Here is an 18,309-nt window from a genome sequence, read left to right on the forward strand (position 1 = left end):
TGAGAATGCTGATCCTGCGTTGTGTTTTGCTGCACCAACGACATGGGAGACCTCATGTTCGCTATAACTGCACTAATTTTTGTACTTTAAGGGTGACATCGTGAAATTACAAATTGATAAATAGTGAATGTGTTATTTTGGAGGAAGTTGCCACTCGAAGTTCAAACGAACCATTTAATAAAAAGACCGATTTCCTTTCCGACTTCAAATATACGTCAGCTGACAAATTTAAGATGATGACATTGCTCTTTGTACTTATAAGTAAGTACAAACTGTATCATTTTTAACATGACGAATGTTTATATAAACAAGGAAATTTTTTTCTTTGTAGATGTCAATGTACTGAAGATGCATGTTGTAAGATATTTGAACCGAACTCACCTTTTCTCGTATCTTACACATTTAAGGGATGAACATCTGATTCTCGGAGGGCAGGGGTGGTGGTGTTTCATATTCTGTTGGGTCAGAGTATTTATTTCCGAAAGGAGTAAGAAAAAACATTCGCAACAATATTTATTTAATTTCAGTTTACCTAAGCTACTTTGAGTTTTCTGTGTAAATTTGATCAGTTTTCTTGGTTTAAACTATTCAAAGAAGATGCCTTCTAGACTTTAACTCAGCCCTTTTCAATTGTATGGGTTAAGCATAGTTTTCAATCAAATAAATGGGATGCTAGATTCTGCGCAGAATATTGGCAAAAATGTGACAAAAATTGCCTAGAAACCATAATCTCTGGATCCACCCCTTAGCATTATGAAATTTGATGAATTTTAACTTTGCACGGTTTGGCGTTCCGGGACACAGCTGTTGTCAGTTTTTAAAACTGCATGGAATAAGACAACGTGAATATTCTTACGATTTTTTAAATATAGAAGTTGTTTACTTACGGACAATAAAAGTTAATCGGATAGGTTCGGTAAAGTGTTAATATTTTTATGAGAAAAAAATCTATCACGAAGGAAATCTCCAATGCAAGACTCGTTTAAAACACGCGGTAGATATCTTAATTGTTGCATTTTACACTAAATTAACATAGTCCATTATACAGAGTATCTATTGGAGGACGGAGATTAATTGCTCCAACCACAGGGGGTTTCACCAACCCTTAGGGGCTTGCTCCCACCACAGGGACTTGCTCCCACTATAAAATTTGCAACCCGACAGACTAGTATTCTAGGCTGTAAATGTGAGTGGTGCTTGATGGTACTCGGAAATATCACATCTGTATTTACACAAGATTAACTGTTGTCTGTATCTCCTTTGTTAAATGAATCATCAATGCTACTATCACACTGTGTTACCGACTTGTAACATTTTTTTTTAAAAACCGGACGGATACGATATATCGCCGTCCGCAAGTTAACACGGCATGTCGGGTAAGAGGCATTTTTTTTTATCAATTTATTCATACGTTTTGAATGAATCAAACACTGTATGTGGGGCTGATAAAGAACTGTATGTATAACACAAAAACAAACAAAAAATATAATGTTCATAGCTTTTTGTATGACACAACAAAAAAGCGAACAAAAACATACCATTCATAGCTTTCAAGAAATGATTTTTTGCGCGCGGAAAATACGTTTGTTTACTTTGTCATGTATAAAAAAAATAATTTCTATAAAATAGTGCCGCAGATTAACAATTTAATGCATACACTGTCGATACATTTGACGCAAATTGCTAAATGTTGAGGGATATTAATGAAACTAGCCTTGATTTTAGGGTACCTGTCGATTCACATGATACATCCATACCTGTCGATTGATACAATCGATCAAAAGCAGGAATGATGCGTTCAAAAGCGGGACGTTTCTTTGAATGTTTGAAAGTTAGTGGGACAATAAAGTTACCGACGAATCAGGATTTTCGTCGAAGGCGATTTGTTTCCTTTTGATTCAGAAATTGAAATTACACCTTATACACGGCAATTGCGTTATCCACACATTTAATGCTGTTTTATAGGGAACGACTTTTACCTTCAAATGCCGCATTGTTCAACGTATTTTCCGATTACCAAACACCTCATCCATTTTGAAGGCATATGTAGTATATATTTAGCACCTGTATTACCTGGTCCATCCAGGTGAATAAGATACTATTATAAAGGTGATTAGAGAGAATCAGTAGATATAATTGTGCTTTAATTGATTCCAAATCAAATTACAAAAGGATTCTAAACACGTGTAAAAGTAAACAAACGTATATTTTTGTGAAGAAATTTGTTTTCGAAGCCATAAATGATTCATATTTTATTTGTCATTTTTGTGTCATACATATAGTGCTTTGTATCAGCTACACATACAATGTTTGGTTCATAAAAAATATGATTAAAACATACATGCTTCTTACCTGACAAGCGGTGCCACCTCACGGACAGCGATATATCGTATTCGTCGGGTTTTGAAAACAAGTCGGTAATACGGTGTGTCTATTGACTGCCCCCTGAGGGCACATGCTTGGTTCAATACAGGTATATTAAAATGTATTGTAAACTCGTGACTCAGTTTTTTTTTATGTCGTTTTGCAATACAAAACGTAACTCCTACAACGCTAGAAGTTGTCCAGCAAGCTATTTTCTTATTAAATATCTCTGACACGGTTCCATCGTTACGTAACATGGCATGTTAGGGGTGGCGGAAATAGAATAGAGTATAATCTTAACTCAAGTGAGATGTTCAGCATCATTTCTTAACTTTGACCTGTACAAAGACAAACTTATTTCAAACCCTGCCTGTAGATGTGGTTTTGAAAATGAAGATGTAAAACATTTTTTTCTCTGAATGTAGAAAATATAATGATTATAGAACAGAACTTTTTGACAATCTGCATTGGCCACTTATTGAGATGACCATAGATATACACATGCTTACCTGTGGTAATTCTGAACTTTCATATGATCAAAATGTAAAAAATATTTAAATCGGAATTAAAATATATAAGGAAATCCAAACGGTTTCTTATTGTGTAATCATAAGTCTCAAAAACACACCTTCAACATTTGACCCTTTTGTATATATTTCTAATCTTTTTGTTATTTGACAAATAAAATATGTTTAAACTAAACAAGAATAGAAGGCCGAATGAAGCGCGGAAAGAATATTTTTGGGTATAAATTTTGTGGAAAATTCAAATTTAATACACATAAAAATTTCCCAATTTTAGAAGGAGTACACCCGACACGTTTCTCTTTGATCCGCGCTTGACCTTGGGATATGGAGGAACGGATTTCAAACCTCTTATGTTGTAGAATTAAGTTTAGTAGTCTTAATGTGTTAAAGGAGATGTGAGTCGGAAGTGTTTAAGCTTTCCGAAAATTACGGAAACGGAACTAACTTTTTTACACAGAGTTCACTATTTGACTCATAGTCCGTATTGTTCTTCACCTGATGTTGTTGCTGAAAAATCTGGGTAGTTCTAAAATAGTAGAAAGTGGTGTTAATCTTTCGACATAGGAAATGAACGCTTGTCATTTGATTTGACGTGTCATCGTGACCCTGAAACACATGATATAGCATGATGTAAAACACAATTGAGCGAAAGTTCGAGTGAGTTCAAAATACAATTATAACCTACGTAAAACAGTCACGATAACGATCTATATTTGAATTTTCAAGTATATTGAAAAATCCCAATAAATGTGACGAGTCTATTCTCGATAGACTACATGTAACCATTGAATCAATTAAGCATAAATCTTATAGTATTAACTAAATTTTAGTCAATTTTTATTGTTTCACTCAGCTTCATTTATATAACTTCAATCAACAGTCAAGCTCATCAACCAAACACATTATAATGTTGAGTTCGTCGTCTTAATTATTGTACTATCACCTTTTCTTCAATTTCTATGTTTTTTTTTATTTCGGTGGAAAGGAATATCACAACAAGCTGCATAAAATAAAAAAAAAATCAGCACTTTTGGCTTATGACATTTCTCGGTCATTCAGATTAAATAAGGGTAAAAAGACACAAAGCGATGTGGTTGGTAACAAAAACCCCACCCATTTCACTCACGAATTAAATTAGCGTGGACAGTACTCGCAACTCCGCACATATTCCAAGTCTTGCTTTTATCGAGAAAGATAATCTGGGAAGATTGTTGCACATGAGATTGGAAAGAGTCACTCATATGATTGCCTGGAATGTATGGTGTATATATATACCAGGGGGTTTAGGATTATTTTGAAAAAAAAATAATAATTCGCGTTTAACTATTTTCTGACTCAGTATAAAATCCCAAGCAGCCACCGCGTATAAAGGTAAAACCATCGTGTATACAGGTAAATCCACCGAATATAATGGTGAAACTACCGCATATAAAGGCAAAACCATTACATATAAAGATAGTACAACTACTTATAAATACGAAAGTACCGATTATAAAGAAAATAGCACCAAGTATCATATATATATAATTGACCAGATAAGACAGTTATGGCGTTCCATATTACCGTGTTTTTCGAATGTTTCTAAGATCAGTATTTAAATGCTATCAGTATGTCATAGGCAGATGATATTAGTATCGATGTAGCAAAAACATTGTCTACTATACATGACAAATATGTTGTCGCACCAGCAGACAAAACCCATAACAATATTGTTTTTGTCTGCAAAACGTTTTACATCCAATGTTTATTTTCAGAGGTACATGCAGAAAATAATAGCGGTGATAAGACCTATACTGCTACCACACTCTCCAAAGAAGAGATGGTGGAAAACCATAAATCTATGCTATCCTCTTTTGGTCTCTCTACCATGGACGATGTGCTGGATTCCTAAACTCCACAAGAATCCATACAAACAACGTTTCATTGCTGGATCTGCCAAATGTACCACCAAACCTCTTTCAAAACTTTTAACTTCTACACCCACAACTGTCAAAGAGGGTCTGCAGTCCTACCACAACACTTGTTACTCCCGTAGGGGTATTAATTCAATGTGGATCCTGAAAAATTCGAAAGATCTTTTGGAGACAATCAGTTCAAGACTATTCTCTGAATATAATAGCATTGAAACCTATGATTTTTCAACACTGTATACTTCTATTCCCCATACTCAGTTAAAATCCCGACTTAAAAACATTATACACCGTTGTTTTTTTTCCAAAAAAGATGGTACACCTAGATACAAATATATAGTTCTTGGTAGAGATTCCTCATACTTTGTAAGAAATAATTCCAAATTATCTTTTAAATATACAGAAGATGTTTACAAAATGCTGGAATTTTTAATCGACAACATATTTGTGCAGTGTAGTGGACGCGTTTTTCAACAAACGGTCGGCATTCCAATAGGAACAAATTGTGCTCCTTCACTTGCTGACCTATTCCTTCACTCTTATGAGGCTGACTTTATAGCTGATCTGATCCGAAAGAAAGAATATTGTTTGGCTAGATCCTTTAATCTCAGTTTCCGCTATATAGATGACGTATTATCTTTAAACAATCCTAATTTCGGAGATTTAATACATCGCATCTACCCACCAAAAAATTGAGATAAAGGATACTACAGACAGTGTGAAGTAAGCCTCATATCTTGACCTACACTTAGAAATCGATGGTAAAGGAAAACTATTTACTAAACTTTACGAAAAACGTGATGACTTTTTATTCAGAATTGTCAACTTTCTTTTCATCTGTGGCAACATCCCTTCAGCACCTGCGTATGGAGTGTTCATATCACAACTGATACGTTATGCAAGATTTTTCCGAAGCTACGCAGACTTTTTGTATCGCACTAGAACTCTAACAAATAGGCTTCTGGAACAGGGATATGTTGTTACAAGATTAGTCATCACTACAGAAGTTTTATGGTCGTCATCATGAACTCGTGGATCGTTATGGTGTATCCATCTGCACCATGAAAACTGCTTTGTTCAACGGGTCATAGTTTTCCTTTCCTCTTTTGTCTACCCCGGACTATATATGTATGAGTTAAGTTACTTTATGTTCTTTGTTGTGTATGTCTGTTTTCCATGTCTGGACTTTGTCCCTGGATTACATTCTTTTGATTACCGCTATAACCTTGGTTTCCTTGATTACTCTTGATCTGCTATTTTTTTTTAAAATAATGAATGATTTGCGAGTTTCGTAACAAAACGTTTTGTGCTTTGAATCCTATTCTTTACAGAAACCAGCTATATTAATTTTTAAGGAATGTTTTACTGCAGCACACATACTAGTACCCCATTTTGTGCAATTAGCTTTTGGTAATGTTTATCCTATGCTAGTTTACCTGAACAATTCAACGGTCTGTAATGTAACATGTCCCAACTTCGTGATTCCTGTACAAGTGGATCTACCCGAGAGTCGCGGAGATTTGATGATTCACATACATAAAACGTGTCCGATCGGGCTGAAAAATAATTGTCATATACTTTTTTTTTTACATAAGTTGGGAAACAACTTAATGAACCACTTGAATTCTTTTTCTGAAAATACACAATGGTTTGAAGTGTTATTTATTACAATATTTTTTCTACATTTTATCTGTCAAATGTTAATTGGTAAATTCATGTCCATTGACAACCTTCTGTTTATTTAGAAACAGCATGGTAAACCTTCTGTTTATTTAGACCATGGAAGATATTATACTTCTATTTTTAGACACAGCAATTTCAATGTGTTGGTCATAATATAAAAGTATCAGAATAAAATTGAAAAAGGTTGACTTACACCCTTTATTTCGCGTTCATCGTTTTATACTCGTTTGGTAATATTTTGTCAAGACATAGTCGTTGCAATGCGTTTATCGTTTTATGTCCTGTCTTCCCTGAGACAATCATTCTGTCAATATCATTGGGACAATTATAGAAGACCAATTTACAAAATCATTGTTGTAGTAAAAGTTGTCTTTAAAACATTAAGTAAGTTTACCGTTGGTACCCACAACTTTTAAAGAAGCTGGTATGGAATGCGTGTCGATGTGTTATTAAGCGTTTTTAAAAGTTAAGAATTACCTTAATATACTAGTAGTACGATCAACGATTTAAAAGTAAGTTTTACCCGGAGCTTGTAAGTACAGCGGATAAAAATCTGATTCCGGGATAGGTGCAAATAACATCCTAAACCACCAATAAATATATAGAATAAATACGTCTTTTAAAAGGTCACAGTTAAGCATTTTTAAATTCAATACACACCCAGGCTTAGCTCACGATATAAACGTGCGTCCTTCATTCGCACATCTTTTTTTCACGTCTCAATTTTGTTTCTTTGTACATATTATTTTGATTATTTCGTGTTCTTTATTGTGTGTGTCTGTTTTCCTTGTCCGGTCTTTATTCTTGGATTATTTTCTTTTGTTTTCTGCTCGAAACTTGGTTTCCTTGATTACTCTTTCAATGTCGACAGCAGCGGAATGGTCTGCATGGGTTCTAACCATCTAAATTACAGTGAGTTTACTGTGACAACCTTTTTAAACTGGTATAGCCCAAAGTAAATACGACGTTTTGCTAAATTAATTCATCTATTGAATTAGTAACAATGGTCATTTAAATAGACACCTTCGCTCAGGCAGTTCAACTGCTGTAAGAGGATTTTCTCTTCACATAGACAAATTTATCTGTCTAATAGAAATTCCAGTAAGTGGCAACTGGAGTGTGACAGAAAAAAAAAAACAACTCTCAGTGTTCAAATAACAATAATCTAATTTTTAAATAGTTACAGTTACATCGAAGTTCAAATGTAATCATAGTTCTAGGGAAAAACAAATGACACACTCTGGACAATGTGACCATCCTTTTACAAATTTTGTAATTTTTTTTCATGTAATAAAAGAAGTGCTTAGTGTTTTTATTTTATGTTAGCTAATGCACATTTCCCAAATCTGTTTTGCATTTCAGTAAACTTTATGAGAATAATTTTAGTATGAACATGTCCACATACACAAGTAATAAGAATTATACAAAAATGATACAGCTTTAATTATTCATCAAAAAGTCAATGTTATTCCAAAAGTTATGAGAATCTGAAGCTTTTTCATCTAAAGTTGACAACCAACAAGTCTAGGGTAAGGTAAAAATATCTTATTCTGTAGGTAAACATTCCTACCTTGTAGGAAGAATCCCCCTACTTTCAGCTGTTTAACTGCTTACATTAATGTTTCTATTTAAATGACCATAGAAAATAAGCTCCATATATAGTAATTAATTCAATAGAGAAGTTTACTTAGCAAAATGGTATGTGGTTCTTTTTCAGCTAAATAATAAGTTAATCGATTTTTACAATTTCCTCAAATTCAAAATAAATTAAACTATTAACAATTGCCCACAATAATCTTATCAGTACTAGATACCGACCTTACTCAACAGATAAATTTGGAAGTTCTCTAACTTGCTTCCGCGTAACTACAGACGAAGCGTACCGGTTAGTTTCATATCAACCGGTATTAGCCAACGCCCGGACAAAAAAACACCCTGCAGCAAAGGAACTTTTCAAATTGAAAAATAACAACAACAAAAAGAAAATAAAACATCAACGGTAACGTATTTTCATTATTTGCACCCATTGACCCCTCTTCGTCGTCCGCTTCTAAACCAGAATCCTTTCCAGTAGTCAACAAAATAACGCCGTGGTTATATCAGACTTGTAACTTACTTCCGTTTCTAATTAAAGTCCACAACACTATCGTAAGAAACAAAGATTATCTTGCCAAAAGTAAGGAACACCATCTTGTTTGTTAGCTTCCTGATGTCAAGTCTTGTTTAACTACCACGTGATTTTCAAGTATATATAAGCTGTATTGCACTAAAAAACTTTCAGACGTTGTTAGATAGTCAATAGTTCGGAGCAGTCATGGCAAATGAGAGCACATCGACTGGCGGGACCGTACAGTTCTTTGCTTCTGCTGAAAACATCACAATAACCGATCCAAATGGAAGTGATATAGATACATCGATGTATGCTGAAGTGGAGAAACATTTCTGGGTTATATTTTCGCCTATTTTTTTATTGATAGGATTAATCGGAAATTCTCTGAACGTCTACGTACTTTCCAAGCTCAAATTCTACAAGAATGCCACATATACTTTGCTGTTTATTTTAGCTTTTACAGATGCCACTGTGCTTATTGTCGGTCTGATACGTTATTGGGTGATGTACATGTCTGACGTCGACATTCGTGTTCTTTCAGGATTCAGCTGCAAGTTTAGTTTATTTCTTATTTACTTTTCAATGCAGCTGTCGTCATGGATACTGGTCCTCGTAACGGTGATTCGTTTTATGAAGACTTTTGTTCCTCTAAGAAGAAAAACCTTCAAAGATTTTACTGTTAAGAAGACGCTCTCCTATTTTGGATTTGTTACATTTGTCCTTGTGTGCATCAATATTCATTTCTTTTGGACCAATGGAATTACAGCAGATTACAAGTGTTCCTCTTTGACATTTGGGTATTATGAATTTGACGAGAAAGTCTTCGTTTACATAGACCTTCTATTTTTATCAGTATTCCCCGCTGTCATTATGATTGTCCTGAACTCTATGATCGCATTTGAACTTAAGAAACTGACTAGAACACGTAGACGAATGTCACATTCTGGACCAATCACACAAGGGAAGAAACAAAAATCTACAAAGCGAGTAACATGGATGTTACTCGTTACCACTACATACTTTATCATTGCAACAATTCCAATTTGTATCTATTTCATTGTGGACTCGTATGTTAGACCAACAGCATTGAAGTTACAAAAGAGCTACTTGGACCTTGCTTGGACATTTTGTTACTTGTTCCAGTTCTCACATTTTGCTTTGAACTTTTATTTGTATACAGCTACGAATGAGAAATTTAGGAAAGAGCTTACCAAACTAACACAAACTGTTTACCACAGGTTAGTTTACTTGTATTTTCCCCATTCGACAACGCAACATCATATACATGTACCACATACCATTGTATTACAAACGATATATAATATTTTTCACTACTTTGACCTGTTATTTCCATCATTTCTTTGATGGGATAGGTTGCATTTAAATGAAGATGCTATGTATATCAAATCGGTTTGCTTGCGTACCACCTATTTCTTACCTTACTCAACGTACTAAATTGTCAGACCAAAATATACCACTTCATGACCATGAGTTCATGTCTTCACTATTTTCTTTCGTAAAATATTATTAGCATTAATATTTCATAAAAGAATATTCATGAGTTAAGAGTATTGTATACAATGCATGAAGATATATGGGCATTAAACTTGGATTGGCACTCGCAAATCGAGTCCACAAATATTTTGGTCTTTAATAGAAAATGTCTGAAAATAAGAACAAAAACGACGTTTGCGCACTGGAAAGGGGGTCACTCGTGGAATAGACTGTGTTGCAAGTTGAGTTAATAAGTCTGTTCAATTCTAAAAGACTACTATATATACACTTTCTAATAGCATAGACCTGTAATTATAGGTCTCTGGTAATAGTTACTCACATTTTTGCATAAAAATGTCACATTGGATCTGCGCTTGACGTTATTGGCCTTCGTCCTGAAATCGAAATTCGACGCGACATTTTTTTCGTTAAATTAAGCGCCTTTGACGGTATAAATAGTTTAATTATTACATATTTACCCTTAGTGACAAAGTAAACAAGTGTTTTTTTTTGTTACTTTTTTAACAAGAAGACATATGCTAATAGACCATCATAGTTTACATACAACCGACTTGGTTGACAATTAGACTGGAGTGACATGTGCTAAGATTTAGGAACACACGCTCGGGGTTAAGTGCCAACTTCATTTTTCGTTTGATGTCACGTTAACCTATTAAGTAAAATGTCAATAACTACTCAAGTTCAATTAATTTGAAGACAGTCTGAGAAGACTACTTGGTACAATACGCCAAACAGAGTAATCATTTCTTTTGTGCATTTCAGAATTTCAACAAGCAGTCAAATGACAGTAAAAGCACCATCCCGTGAATATTCAAGCGATTCGAAGAAGTTCTCTGCCACGAATTCCACCTAACAGACTCGAGCATCCGTCTCGACTACTTCTATAATCCGTCCGTTCGTACACAAAGACTATTTTAAAATTGGCTTAGCTTATTTATATGTGCTGTAAATAGCTTTTGTTTTTAATTCTAGATCAGATAAAAATGTATTGACCACACTTGGCTTTCTGTTATAATAGGTTCTTGTACAATTGACGGTTGTAGACCTATGTACTCGATTCAAACAATTCTGACAATATACAGTAGGACTCGCTACGAAGGAGTCCTTTGTTAACATGGTTTTTGTTTCTTTGCTTCGACGTTACGATGCTTTGTCGTAATGAAACTAATGGTAGCTAACAAAAAAATAACTAAAAATTTATATCTTAGTGTTTACACAAAAAAAAGGATAAGAATGCGTGCTCGAATGTTGGATTTGTCCAAAGATAATGCTTGCACGTCCGAATTTAGGATTTGTCAAATTCAATGTTAATAACATGTGTATAGAGAAATTAGCAGAATAGAAAATTGAATGTAAACATTCGTTTGTCATGTCAAATCAGGCTACAATGAATTTATCAAAAGTGAATGAAAGGGGGTGTGCATAGTAATACACCAAAAACACTGAAAAGGGCACGTATTTCAAAATATAAAACTGTACTAAGGTTTGGGCGGTAAAATTGTATACTTTGTAAATACTTCGTCATCGTAAAGTATTTTTTCCTTATGGCGGAAATTAGAGTCGGTAAGAGAGGAAACTTGACAAAGATTGTCACGAGGATATACCATGATTTCCTACATATATAGAGGTCATTATACAGATAGAGTGTGTAAACATACAAGGACACGTAAGCTTCTAAAATTGCATTATCGGTAAATGATAAAATATACAACAAAGTTCGAATCATTTCATTTTTAAGCGGGTTCGTCGATTGAGGAAATAATATGAAGTGCTCTACTTGCTCTGGTAATAAATTACAAACAAACAGTAGAAAAAACTCGATAGAACTAATCATTTCACAAGACAGCATAACAATATAACAGCAATAAGAGTTGTTATTATGGAAAATAGATTTAAAAAAACGCGATGCCAGTATCCTAGAACATAATTATACTCCACAAAAGATTTATTTGAATTCATAGGAGAAAGTATCAAATTTAAGACACATAATCATTACAGGACTCAAATCTGATACTTCTAGTTAGCCTATAAATTCAAATAATACTAGATTATTTCGAAAATAAATAAATAAATAAATAAAAGTGGTCCTTAATTTTTTGCTTATTTGTGGAGTACAGAACAGGACCGGATCCAGTTACATTGAAAAGGAGGGATGCCAGCCGAGGTGTTCAGGGGTGTTATGACATTATTTGCCATTTTTGCACATGAAAATGGTAAATTTCCCAATAAAAGGGGGTGCCAACACCCTGCATCCCTCTGGATCCGCCATTGCAGAATAGGATAGAATATATTTTGTTCCAATCAAAGGGTCCTTTACAGAGCGTATATGACATTTACATACAATTATATAGTTATCAGACAGTTACAAACTAAGCATAACAGGGGAAAAGTATCTATTTACTGACATATAGCACTGAGTAACCTTCAATACAGAGATATATAATAAAAAATAGCTGAAAATTCATAGTTTTTACATCTATAGGTAATTGTCTTTGGTAGTCTTCTAGTCTCTAGAATACTTGACAAAAACTTTCCGAAGCATTTGAGAAGTTCAAAAATGTTTCCTTCTTAAAAAAGCCACTCAAATCGCTTTAGAAATCGCAACACATATTAATTTCTCGCCGAAGCAGAATGTAACAGACCAAGAGATGTGACCAAGATCATATTGAAATTGAGTATGAGACCTCTGCGGTACTGTATACCATTTGGTTGTAGAGATAGTATTATTTTGAATCAGCACATAACTTATCCATAGTGTAAATTATACATATAGTGGGTCTGAAAGGTAAAACACGACTTTTTAAAAATAATACTGAGACACAAGTTGGCTGCCCTTCAACTCACTCTTGTCAATAATAATTTTATTAACCGTGTCAATAAACAAATTAGTCCGTTTTAAGTGGACAGATGTCATAACATTACAAAATCGTTATTTATAGAAAATTTTAAATCCAAGGGCATACAAGTTCACGACCATTTAAAAAAAACCCCAAGGATTTTTTATATTATTCTAAAAAATCATATCGAACATATATCATAAGACATTAAAGCAAGATGATTTGCTAGCTTGAAGTTGTGTGTCTTTGTGAGGTGATATGTCTCCCTGCGGTCTATTGCTTCTGTGATTTACTTTAGTAAAACAAGATTGGGTGCACGTAGTGCGGCCCCTAATACCTGTTAACTTTTAGTCAAGTTGTTGTCTTGGTATTATGAAAATCCTTGTTTCTGACCCTTTACGACTTCTAATTCCTAAGTGGTTTAAGTCAATATCGCAAAAATCATTTACAGTCTTGCTTTTGTGGTACTTTGTGGCACATTCTGACAGAGATCCATTTACTTTTAGTGAAATTATTATCCTAACATCATAGAAATGTTTTTTCTTCTGACCCTTAACTCCTTTGGTGTTATGGCACCATGTAGTATAATTTTATAAAGATCCATCCACTTATAGGCTAAAAACCACTAATTCCACTTTCCATAGGCTTCTATGCTAATTTCACAATATTCAATGGCTTCTCTGGACTTTACCTTAACTTTAACCTGCAGAGGACTATATATCAGCATGACTCTACATATGTCAGCTCACAATCCTCAGAATGGCATGTGGGGTTAGCAGACTTGCAGTGCAATACTGGTCACCGGAAGTGAAGGGTCTATAAATAGCATGGGAAATCCCAGTGTTTTCACAAGATAGGGGTATATTTAAAAATCATTATGGAGATTAGGCTTCACATCACAAGAAGCAAAATGCACCTATAAAATGTACAGAAATGTTTTTCCTTTCAGAAACTGTTTAAATTTTTTAAATAAGATGAGAACTTTTTTCACAGCACTATGAGGAACAGGGGTAATTTCTGCGTAGGACTATTTTTGCGTACGTTCCAAATGCTCATTGGTTGAATTGGTGGTCTGTAACCTATAGTCAAGTTATTGTCCAGAAACCATGAAAATGCTTGTTTCCGGTCCCTAAATCCTAAACGGTTCAAGTCACAATAAAAAAATAATCCGTGTACAATTTTATCAATAAAGATCCATACCATTGTGGTAGATCGTACTTATTACGCTAAGCATTTTGTCTGTCATCTTACAAAATCATACAGACATTATATTTTCAATGAACTAATAATGCTTAAAATGATGCCAAGACAGTATGCTTGAATTATTTTCAAAAAAATTTATACATAAAAAAATCTATAGTAAAATTACAAACAATAATTGTATAAAGCCTCTTTTGAGGGGAGGGGAGATAATTGGCGGGAAAATGTTATATAGAAATGTAATGAGAATTTTAGGGTTTTTTCCCCCAGTTCAGTGACCCCCGATTTTCTTCGTGAAGTATGACGGAATGTCAGTTAGGTGTTCTTAGTATGAATTTAGAAGAAATTCTGTCACCAGTATTTTTATAGTTTGCAAAATAGTGAAAGTCCCCACAGAATCCATATAGAAATAGCCATTATTAAGGTTCAATTATCTTGAAATCAAATTCAGTGACCTTTGTTTTTTTTACATTAAAATTCTGAAGTATGTTCATTCAACGCAATCTTCAAGAAAGAATCTAGGAAAATTTATCTACTAGAAATATTAGGTATACTCTATCTCATACTGAAATTTTTGTCTGAAAATCAAATTGTCTTTGGACGCCATACGATGACACAAACAACAGCATGACACCATTATATGACCGTGAAGTTTGAACAGCCAGAGAAATAACATACACCGTACTAGCAAACCAACAGCCAGAGAAAGAACAGACACCATACTGACAAACAGATACAGTCAGAGAAATAACAGACACCATACTGGCAAACAGACACAAACACCCAGAGAAATAACAGGCACCTTACAGCCAAAGAAATAGCAGACAACATGCTGACAAACAGGCAGCCAGAGAAATAATAGACCCCATACTGACTAACAGACACAGTCAGAGAAAAACAGACACCATGCTGGCAAACAAACATCCAAAAAAATAACAGACATCTGGTAAAACGGGCACAAACAGACAGAGAAGTAACACACATCTTAAGGGAATAACGGACACAAACAGTCAAAGAAATATCAGACATCTTACAGGTAAACAGAAACAAACAACCAGAGAATTTTTATCAAGTAAAAACAGTGTTGCTCATACTCACATCAATATTTTATTGCACAGACTTCTGATGCACCACCTAAATAACCTAAGTTATGTATCAAAACTAGACATTGCTCTAACGGGACTTATACCCCCGCAGCCTGTTGGACCTTGTACATTTGGGAACCAATGTGGACTTACGATTCATATTGGGCATAATTTTTATGGTCGATAGACTTTGCACTTTAGACACACAATTTGCTGCCATTCCTAAAACACCCAAATCCAACCAGCAATCAGTATTATTTTTGTTGAAAACATAATAAAATATGTACATCTCCATATGATAATCTAACACTCCACTGAGTTCCATTACAATCCTGCAGGTCTTTCAGTAGGAGTTGTAGACAATGCATCAGACCAAACTTTGCTAAATAAAAATGTAAGTTCCAACAGTTGTCATTTCTACAATTTTGGTCCAAACATAAATTCCTGACAATATGCACATTTCCATATAGTAATCAAACACCTCATCAAGTTGTTTCATAATAATCCTGCAAGTCCTTTTGGAAGAGTTGCGGACACACTGGAGACAAGTTTTATTGAAAAACGCTCGAGTCAAAAAACCGTCATTTCTACAAATTTGGTCCAAACATAAATTCCTGACAATATGCACATTCACCTATGTTTCATAACAATCCTGCAAGTCGTTGAGGAGTTGCAGACAACACATCAGACCAAGCTTTGCTAAAGTCAACAGCCATCATTTTTACAATTTTTGTTCAATCATAAATTCCTGATAGTATAAAAATCTCCGTGTGATTATATTACATCCCACAAAGTTTCATTTTAACATGCTACAAGCTGTTAGAAGATAGTTTGGAAAGACAGACAAGCGGACAGATGGACAAGGTGAAATCTATATACCCCTCAAACTTTGTTCGCAGGGAATATAATTACACTTGAAGATTACAGTAAGTGAGTAGCATACTAGCACCAGTGTGAGTCATGACAAGTAGACAACTGTACAACATTAGATGAATTTGTAGCAAGAGTATTTTGGGGCAAAAAAGGTTATTCATACACGAGTGGTTCAGTCATGATGGTGATTTTTTTGGTTGACATATGAATTTTTAAGTTTCTCACCACTTCACAAATCTGAATATATAGCTTTAACTCACAAAAAATGTCAATATGCAGAACTAGAAATATCAGTTTTATACCAGATGTAAGCTCTAACTTTTGAAGTGTTTTATTAAAGCGTAATAAAGGGAACCAAGATTTAGACAGAAAGGATAAAGACTAGACAGCGAAAACAGACACATGCAATGAAGAACACAACCAAAATAACCTGTACAAAAAAGTAAAATAATAAGTAAATGAGCAATTAGAAACTCACTGAGAGCATGGACCATGTGCACTGGTAGGTAATAAACAATGGCTGAAACTTCCTATTCTCTTATATCTTGATGAAGTTTTTGAACATACAAGTTATTTCTCCGAATCTACCTGACTTTGAAGTGGTAGTTAGAAAGGGCATATTTGCTGTAAGTACCATTTTCACAAAGTTTGTAGGACCAAATGGTTCAACCTAGGTACACATATTTAATCTAACTGTTACCCATAGTGAGAAAACCCATTTGGGCCACTGTTTTTATCCTTTTTTAACTCCAAATGAATTAATCTGGTTTTTTATCTTAACATCATTTGTTGTGGTCAATTCTGATAGTTTTGAATGATTTGTATCTTCAAAACATTGTGTCATTACACTACACACCACTATTCTATAAGAAATTGCTTTATTCTCAAAAAGCCTTAAACTAATAACAATTTGTCTATAATGAATTATGATTAACTCTCCATTTATTTATCTCCAACAAAATCTTTGTATGTCAAAGGACAGCACAATTATATGTATGGGTCACAAATTAAATGTGTCACAAAATTAGGAAAATTAACAATAATAATGGCAAACATTTATCTGGCAAAATATCAATTTGGTTAAAATTAAATTGTAGTTACAGATTTAATCATTACTAAAGAATATTTTCCCATCCTGAAAAAAATCTTGATCACATTTTAAGTTTGGTATAATCAAATTGTCATAATCACATACTGTACATTTCTGAGTGAAAAAGGTTTCATGTATTTTCTGAAACAAAATTCACTTATTTAGGTGAAGAAATTTTAAACAACTAAAAGCACTACAAAAACCACTAGTTACCATTTAAAATAAGTTACTTTTTTATCTTTTTAGTGGAAAAAAGTTTCATTATGGAGTCTGGTAAATATTTCAAGGCCAAGTACAGGCTTTAAAGGTGTTCTCAAACACTAACCTTGAACACATACTTATCTAATTAGTCAGTACAAATATTTTTTAACGTGTGTTTTAAAATAGTTTACAGGAAAAAATTAAAATTTCTGACACCATTTACTTGAGCACTTTCTACATACTTCACAAACAATAAATAAAAAGGATATCTATTATAAACTATTATCTAAGACAGAATGATAACAATGTCAAAATATAGTTATAAATAATTAAAATTAGTGCAGCAGTATGCTGATGTAATCTGTACACTTTCACAGCATGAAACAACTCCACTCCTTCAATTAATTAATTCAATGACTTAAAAGCTAGGTTCACAAGACATTTCCTTTAACACGAACCATTTATGACTTTGAAATGAAGAACCTTCAAAGCAGGGTTAACTATGTAACCACTTGATACACGTGCAGTCATACCTCCTTCCTTAAAGTTAGTAATTTTCTTAATCAAACACCACCATCTGTTTTGAGAAAATTTTCAATGTCTACCATGTAAAAATCAAGGCAGATCACTAGATACTTTTAGAGAAGACAGACTAAAATCTGGCAACAGTTCCGTCACTTTCTGTCTCATTTCCGCTCGTCTCTTCTCTCGTTCTTTTTGTCTTCTTTCCTCTTCAGGGAAATTCCTTATTGCATCAAAACCCTTCTTCTTTAATGACCTACAAAAACAAGAAGATTGCTACATGTAGCCATAGATGAGTTTTGAAGTTGAATATGTCACAACATTTCTAAAATATTTGTTTCATCAAAATGGTGGTGTAATGAGCACATCAACACTTCATTACAATACATTCT

The 18,309-nt window shown here is 33.9% G+C and overlaps 2 protein-coding genes and 2 long non-coding RNA genes across 6 annotated transcripts in view; 2 read left to right on the forward strand and 2 right to left on the reverse strand.

Annotated features, from left to right (window-relative positions):
* The first annotated feature begins 1,300 nt into the window (after positions 1-1,300).
* Positions 1,301-5,102, forward strand: LOC148615874 (uncharacterized). Its single transcript, XR_015921887.1, has 2 exons — positions 1,301-1,376; positions 4,646-5,102. It is a non-coding gene; the product is annotated as an uncharacterized LOC148615874 (long non-coding RNA).
* LOC148615875 (uncharacterized) lies at positions 2,304-8,725 on the reverse strand. 3 transcript variants are annotated; one of them, XR_015921886.1, is made up of 3 exons: positions 8,601-8,725; positions 6,238-6,357; positions 2,304-3,497 (listed from the first exon to the last, which is right to left on the reverse strand). It is a non-coding gene; the product is annotated as an uncharacterized LOC148615875 (long non-coding RNA). The 3 variants fall into 3 exon arrangements; XR_015921885.1 differs by lacking the exon at positions 2,304-3,497 and adding an exon at positions 3,712-3,891; XR_015921884.1 differs by lacking the exon at positions 2,304-3,497 and adding an exon at positions 3,712-4,948.
* Positions 8,726-8,751: 26 nt separating this feature from the next.
* On the forward strand, positions 8,752-11,106 carry LOC148615876 (mu-type opioid receptor-like). The gene is made up of 2 exons (XM_088581534.1): positions 8,752-9,832; positions 10,872-11,106. Exons 1-2 carry the CDS (start codon positions 8,799-8,801, stop codon positions 10,960-10,962), a joined length of 1,125 nt encoding a protein of 374 aa, XP_088437660.1. The 5' UTR covers positions 8,752-8,798; the 3' UTR covers positions 10,963-11,106.
* A 5,859-nt stretch (positions 11,107-16,965) lies between these two features.
* LOC148615877 (uncharacterized) overlaps positions 16,966-18,309 on the reverse strand; it is a 29,122-nt gene continuing 27,778 nt past the window's right edge. Inside the window, exon 17 of the mRNA XM_088581498.1 lies at positions 16,966-18,173. Coding sequence (XP_088437624.1) covers positions 18,011-18,173 — 163 coding nt within the window. The 3' untranslated portion in view covers positions 16,966-18,010. The remainder of the gene's footprint in view (positions 18,174-18,309) is intronic.

The sequence above is a fragment of the Perna viridis genome, chromosome 5 (genome assembly GCF_037379345.1).
Source record: "Perna viridis isolate PV_CMFRI_1.1 ecotype Kerala chromosome 5, ASM3737934v1, whole genome shotgun sequence".
Classification (NCBI taxonomy): domain Eukaryota; kingdom Metazoa; phylum Mollusca; class Bivalvia; order Mytilida; family Mytilidae; genus Perna; species Perna viridis.